Consider the following 7,849-nt stretch of genomic DNA (forward strand, 5'->3'; position numbering starts at 1 on the left):
CCAATACAATGAGAATGTTATGTAAATAATTGCAACAATATGGTTTAGGGAGTAATGAAAAGAAAGTCTGTACAAGGTCAGTACAGATGTGATGTTTACTTCTGAGTCTTTATGATTTGCAATTCATTGAATTCACACATGCAGAACCTATAAATAAAGACAGGTGACCATATGTTTTCTTTCAGAAGAAATAATTATAATAACACACAAAAAGTATTACAATGGGAATGTTAAGATTTTGTTTACAGGGCCGGGGAGATGGCTCAGTAGAATAAGTGCTTGCCTGGCAAGTGCAAGGTTCTGAGTTCAATCCCCAGTTTCGCCAAAAAATAAAAAATAAGATTTTGTTTACACATCATGTAACTCAGTTGTGTCCCAAATTTTCTGATCAAGGAGATTATGGGGGGCCACAAAGCAATGTGATTGATGACATAGAGTGTGCCTAAGGAGAGTCACATGGAGAGAAAACATTCTCTCAGGCTTTCACAGAGAGCAAATTGATCAAGCAAGGATGGCCATGACTCATCCACATGGCTGACACTGACAAAGGATCTGCAAACTGTGGAACAGGGTAACAGGATAAATCCTGAGGGGACTTGACTGACCTTATCAGATACAAAAGATACATTTCTTGTTATACAGGTCTTGCTTTATCTTGGTCTTAACAATACAGCAGAAAAGTATGAAAACAAAGTATAAAATATAAAGCCATATTAATATGCTGAGCTGCAAAAGACTCAAGTCAACAACTTCTGACACTGCCAATCCTATAGATAACCCACTACTATTATGGACTACTGGACTATATTGGATTCTTTAGCTGAATTCATGCACCTACAATATTTAAATGACAATGGAATACCCATCTCTAACAAAACTAAACAAAAAAGGGAATACAAATGAAGGACCATTTTGTATCTGTATATACAAAATAGTTAGGCTAGATATACAACTACTTTCTTTTAATTCAATAAGAAGATAGATTTGTACTAATAGTATTTGGACAGGATATCATGTCTGCATCTTGTACTATGAATAACCACTAAGAAGATAACAATATGCAATGTATTAATTATTGAAACTGTCCTACTAATCAGTTTTGAAACTGTCTCATTGCTATCTGTTCCTCAATAAAATTAATTTAAAAAAAGATTTTGTTATACAAATACCACTACTTACATGAGATGAAATATAGGTTATACAGTCATCTAACTTGGCCAGCATCGGTATAAATCCTTCACTATTCACAGACAATGTAGGAGAGTTCAATTTCTTCAAAGAGAAAAAAAATCAATTAATTGACAAAACAAAATATAGGTAAAAGTTTAAATTTATTAATTAGAATTGATATTTTCCTTTAAGATATACTAGTACCTTTACAATATATTTTAAAAGTTATCAATATATCCTCAAATACAGTCCATGTGCACTAATAAAAAAAAAAATAGAAAAGAATACTGGCTTAAGTCAGTTTATTCCTACTAAGCTTTAATGGGACTCTGCATGAATTAGCCAACTTTTTTACTACACCACCACACAATGTTGTATTGAAATAATATATCAAGTACTCAGATTTCCTACTCTGTAGTACTTTATAACATATATAATTTTTCCACTTTCAAGCACTGGCAATTTTCTTATGGTGAAAGGATTAATTTTAAGTCATACTGTTAAAGTAAAATATTATTAGTCAATTATTTCATAACTTGATATACAACTTGCCAATAAACTATTCCATGGTTCACTGCATTCCATGGTTTTACTTCTACACACAAGCTTTATTTCTTGCTTTTATTAAACTGTATTGGCCATTTTCATAATTTAATAACATGACTTATACAGAATTATGATTAATTTATAAATCATAAACAGAAATATAACTTACACAACAGTTTTTATGGGGATTATTTATGGGGACGTTATGAAGGCTCGACAATTTCTTCAAACTAAACATGTAAGTTTACTCAAAAACTTTTCACTATTGTAGTAGTACAATCACAGCAAGATTTAAAATTGAATATTCTTTCTTATAATTTTCTTCACAGTTTGTAGATATAAGGCAACCAACTAAAGATTTTAATAATAATACAACTTAAAATACTTAAACCATAGTTTTAACTCTCAGCTAATAATAGTATCTCTATTTAAGTTACAGTGTAATTCAAACCAATTTATAAGATTAAAAATTAAGAAAGAACATAAAAATCACTTTACAAAAAAGTAAAAAGCACTTACTGTAGTAATAGTTTCCAATTCATTAAAATAAGAAAGCTTTTGTTGAATATTTTCAGCCAGATCAACAAGTTCCGACTTGCATTTTTAAAAGAGAAAAATCAATTACTATTAAGACCAAGAAAATCAACCCTCCAGTCTCAAGATTTATATTAGACATGTAGGTTTACAAATTTCCAAATAATGGTCAAATATTTCTGTAGTCATGAATTAAGAGATATTAATTATTACAGTAAATTTACTGTAATAAATTACTGTAATTTATCACAGTAAATTTCATGATTACAAAATAATAAATGATTGTCTTCCAAAACCTATAAAACACATGCAGAGAAAATTCCAAGACATAGTTTTCAGTATTTTATCTCTAAGTCACCAGTTTAAGTGCAATTTCTATCAATGCATCTTTTTAAAACACCACTACTAGCACTCTATTTATGAAATGTTACTAATAAAGAATGGACAGACCAAACTAACATATGCACCAAATTCTGAAACTGTACTGAAAATGGCTCATAACAAAGGAAAGCTTGCATTTGCCCCTCTTTATATGAGCTCACTGAGAAAGCAAGCTGTCCCACATACTTATTAGCACAAGGATTCTGGCCAGGGCTATCGCTCAGCAGCACAAGCACCTGCCTGGCAAGTGCAAGATCCGGAGTTCAATCCCCAGTACCAAAACAGAAAGAAAAAGCACAAGAACTCATTCAGAGCAATGTTCAACGTACACTTAAAAAAAGACTGATGGGGCTGGGGAGATGGCTCAGTAGAATAAGCACTTCCCTGGCAAGCGCAAGGGGCTGAGTTAAATCCCGGTTCTGCCAAAAAAAAAAAAAAAGATTAAACCGCCTGCTTAAAACAGACGCAGCAGCAAGGGTTCAATCCTCTGTGCACTGTGCGGGCCCCGCCGCCAGGGCACACTGAGCTAGCTATTGAGACTGGGCATGGAGGTCCAAGCCTGTAATCCCAGTTCTTGGAAGGGTGAACACAGGTGGATCACTAAGAGTCCAATCTACGTATAGACAGAGACCCTGTAGACCCTGTACTAAATACAAAAAGAAAAAAAAGAGATTGAGGAATTAAACTGCATTCATCTATTTAAAATAAAATATTAACTATAATCACTGGCCTTCTCTCTACTCCAAATTACCTGTTCTTTTAGGAGCTGTTCGCAGGCTTCATGTAGGGTTCCTGTCTTATTAGACACAAAAAGATACTGCTTCTGCAATGACTCCAGATGCTGAAGAGCGCTGTTTACATCATTCAATATAGCATCACACTGCTCCTGAAACCCAGACAAGTAATCCCTCATCTGTCTAGAAAACAGAACCAAAAGGGGATTGGCAGTAATATCTTCCCCCAATAAGCACAGTCAAAAAAATATGAAATGTCTCATTTTCCCTACAAGCTTGAATTTCAAGAGCAAAGTCTGACCTACTAGCAAAAGTGATTATACTTCAGAAATACACCAAAAGCTATGTCATAAAGTGTTTCAATATTTAAAAACAACAAAAAATTAACTTTAACTTGGCTTTTCAGATGTCAGGTAATGGCTCAATTTTCAATGAGTGAGACTCCAAGCCAACCCAAGGCATCAAATACAGTCAATAAGGGATGGTGTGATGCTGTAGAGAATTCCCGACTGGGAATCGGAAGTCATAGGTCCAAGTCCCAGCTCTAAGCCTGTGTGATGTTGAGCAAGTTACTAAATATTTATAGGTCTGTTCACTCTTTTATAAAACAGAAATAGTAATTAACTTTGCACATAAAGCTGCTATGAAGATTAAAGGAGATCTCACACCAAAGAGCCTACCACACTGCCTAGCAATAACAGTCATCTATAAATGTTTGCTGAATATGAACACCAACCCACAATTCTGAAATCAGCTAGAACCTGTACACTCAGTATATACAACTAGAACTACAGAGTTAAACCACACCTAGACAGCCATCCTTAAAGTCTCTTATGGATGCTTCTCCTTATACAGGAAGGTAACAAACACTTCTGAGAGTTCATGTAAAACTACTTAAACCCAGTCCCTTCCAGAGATACCTGGTTTTTTAATCACCTGGCTTTCAATACCAGTTATTATGACCCAAATCCTCTCTCAGGCTATTTTTAAACAAAATGTGTATGTTGGTGTCTTCTCTGCAACTTAATTTATTTAAGAACACAGAATATGAAATGCATGAGGTAACTGTGATCTAAAAATTACAATATCCAACAAATATAGGAACCAGACATACCTATATTTTATTCCTTCATCCTGGTCCATCTGAGTTTGCAGTTTTGCAAACCATGAAAAAAACTGAAAAAATAAAGAATATGACATTGTCAACTAAAAAAGATACAACGAAAAGTGATTAATACGAAACTGTAAGACAAAAGGGTAAACAATACCTACATCTTACTGTTTAAAGCTCAGTCATAAATAATTAGCTTTAAACCTGGTGTTACAGTTTATATCTAGATTTCCTGCCAAAGTCTGGAGGTGACTGGATCATAGGAGAATGACACTCATCAGTGACGAGTCTACAGCTAAACGTGACACTGGAAGGTGAAGCCTGGAGGAGGAGGTGGTCACGGAGGGTACGGCCGAGAAGGGTCTCTCTCCCTTCTCCATTATTTCATTCTGTTTTCACTGCCACATCATGAGCTGTTTCTACTCTGCCATGCTGCCCTGCACTGGACCCAGCCAACTATAAATGGAAACCTCTACAAAATGTGAACAAATAAACCCTTTCTCCTTTAACTCCTGAGTATCAGGTGCTAAAAATAATTACTACATATTCAATATTTACATACTAAGAAAACCAAAGGATGTTAAAAAAAATTGCCCATTTGCAAAGTTTTGTAAGAATATTAAAGTCATAATTATAAAGAAAATAAACATTTCTTCCAAAGAAGTTTTTTGGTTTTTTTTTTTTTTTTTTGGCAGAACTGGGGATTAAAGTCAGGCCCTTGTGCTTGTCAGGCAAGCACTTATTCTGCTGAGCTATCTCCTCGGGTCCCCTTCCAAAGAATTTAATGTCTACTCATTAGTTTGCCAAATTTGAGTAGTACACATCCTTATGTAAGTTTCAATATTGCTGTTATCTAGTAATAAATTTGAGAATAAAAGTTTGAAATAAGATTATATAGTGGTTTAAGAATACAGCCTTTGCAGCCCACAAGATAGTTCAACAGACTAAAGCGCCTGCTCTGGCAAGCGCAGGGTTTGATTCTGGTCCCTCATACCATGCCAGCCCCACCCTCAGGGCACACTAAGCCAGTGACTGAGTCTGGGCACACGTAATCCCAGCGCCGGGGAGGCTGAAAACACGAGGATCACTTTAGTCCAAGCTGCATAGTGAGGCCCTTTACCAAATACATAAAAACTGGAAGAAAAAAAAAAGAATAAGGCCTTTGGCATCACCTAAACCATCACTTTGATCCTGGTTCTACTACCAATGTTACGAAAAATATTTATTATTAAAAAAGTCAGGGCTAGGCATGGTATCGTCTGCATGGTATCATCCCAGCACTCAGAGAGACTGAGGCAGAACTCCAAATTTGAGTCATACCCAGGCAACTCAGCAAGATTCTGTCTCCATTTTTTTTTTTTAAGTTTTAAAAGGGCAGATATACAACTTAGTGCAAAGGCCCTGGGTTCAAGCTCAAGTACCAGGAAAGAAATAAAACAAAGACTGTAGAGATCAACCTTAAACTGAGCATAAACTTTCTGAGGTGATAGAAATATTTTATATCTTGGTAGTAGAGGTAGTTATTCCAGTGCATAGATTTGTCAAAACTCACTCAGCTAACACTTAGAGGAGTATAACCTGTTTTATATATAAATTTATAATTCAATATATTAGATTTTTAAAACTTTTTTAAAGAGATACAACTCAATATATTAAATTTTTAACTTTTAAAGACAGAGAGATACAGCTACAATTTTAACCCAGAAGATTTTGTTTTAGACTAAAGAAGTCACAGACATAGTGCTTGATTATCTGCTAGAATTCTTAAAAGGAATTTAGTGTTATAGGTTCACAGACTTGCCATGTACCCCAGCTACCACTTATTGAGCATTTATTGTGCTTGCCACACCCTGCATTTACATGCGTTCTATTATTTAAATCTTGCATTTTTTTTTTTTTTTAAATGTATCTGGCACAGGGTCTCACTACCCAGTTTGGATTCATAGTGACCCTCCTGTTTTCAGCCTCCCCAGCACTGGGATTACAGGTATGCACCACCACACCCAGTTTCAGTGGTCGGCACAGCATGGGGCGGCATGTGGTGCTAGGAATCGAACCCTGGTCACTGCACTTGCCTAAGCAGGCACTTAGTCCACACAGCTATCTTGCCAGCCCTGAGATAGGCATATAATTATCCGTGTTCCACAGATTAAGAAATCGCAGACCCAAGAGTGTAAGGAATCTAATCTGCCAAAGGTCACAGAGACAGTAAGCTTCAAGTCAGTCTAAGTCAAGAGCTGGAGCTCTCAATCACTCTGTATCACTGCCTCTGGCAAAGTACTGCATATGCAATTCAGTACATCTTTGTGTTTACCTGGAAAACACCTCAGCTTTAATTCTTAACACAACTGGGGCCAGGGAGATGGTTCAGTAGAATAAGTGCTTGCCTGACAATCACTAGGGCCTGAGTTCAATCCCCAGTTCCAACAAGAAAAAAAAAAAAAAAAAAATTCTTAACAGTATAATGAAAAGACAAGGGAAGTGGCTGAAGAAACTATGGCACATCTAGGCTTGCAATTTTTTTTTTTTTTTTTTCTGTATTTTAGGGAAGGGTCTACAGGGTGTTCAGGGTCTCACTACTAGATTGGGCTCGTAGTGATTCTCCTGTTTATAGCCTCCCAAGGTCTAGGATTACATGCATGCACCACCATGCCCAGATTCAATCTCTGTCTTAGCATGCCCCAGGGGCAGGGCCAGCAAGGCAGGCCTGTAGATTTGTAATTGGTGATAAGGAAAACCCAGAAGTTTACATATGCTAAGTTCCTAAAAAATAAAATAAAGCTTCATCTAAAAAGAATATTTACATTGTTTTTCAAAGGGATAACTAAACACCAGGCATGGTAGAACATTCAGGTAAGCCCAGCACTCAGGAGGCTGGGCCAAGAGGACCACCATAAGTTTGTGGCCAGCCTGGACTACATCATGAGTTCAAGGCCAGCTCCCACTACATAGCAAGACCCTGTCTCCAAGAAAAGGGAAATGGATATTACCTAGCAACAAGCAGAGAAGGGTGTGTGTGTGTATGAGTTTATATGTGTATACAATACATGTCTGCTTGAAGAGACAGGTTAATACGGACGTACACTGAGGAATATCAAAAGTACACAGAGTATTAAAACCCTTAATAAATATAATAATCCATCAACATCCAGATGTGGACTACCTTACTTTTATCTATCCCATCAATATAATTGAGTAGTAGAGTCATTTAAAATAATAGCTTGAGAGTGGGCATGGTGGCACACACATGTAATCCCAGCTCTTGGGATGCTGCAAACAGGCAGATCACTACAAGTCCAATCTAGTAGTAAGACCCTGAACACCCTGTAGACCCTTCTCTAAAATATAAAAAAATAAAATAGCTTGGCCAAGA

The 7,849-nt window shown here is 36.3% G+C and overlaps 1 protein-coding gene across 2 annotated transcripts in view; it reads right to left on the reverse strand.

The window, feature by feature from the left end:
- Positions 1-7,849, reverse strand: part of Cog3 (component of oligomeric golgi complex 3) — a 59,508-nt gene that overhangs the window by 41,102 nt on the left and 10,557 nt on the right. For both annotated transcript variants that reach the window (XM_023700121.1, XM_004640270.2), the window contains exons 3-6: positions 4,480-4,541; positions 3,383-3,548; positions 2,236-2,310; positions 1,180-1,272 (exon numbers count right to left, since the gene is read on the reverse strand). In XM_023700121.1, the coding sequence (XP_023555889.1) occupies positions 1,180-1,272; positions 2,236-2,310; positions 3,383-3,548; positions 4,480-4,541 (396 nt within the window). The remainder of the gene's footprint in view (positions 1-1,179; positions 1,273-2,235; positions 2,311-3,382; positions 3,549-4,479; positions 4,542-7,849) is intronic.

Source organism: Octodon degus, unplaced genomic scaffold (genome assembly GCF_000260255.1).
Source record: "Octodon degus isolate 3935 unplaced genomic scaffold, OctDeg1.0 scaffold00122, whole genome shotgun sequence".
NCBI classification, from domain to species: domain Eukaryota; kingdom Metazoa; phylum Chordata; class Mammalia; order Rodentia; family Octodontidae; genus Octodon; species Octodon degus.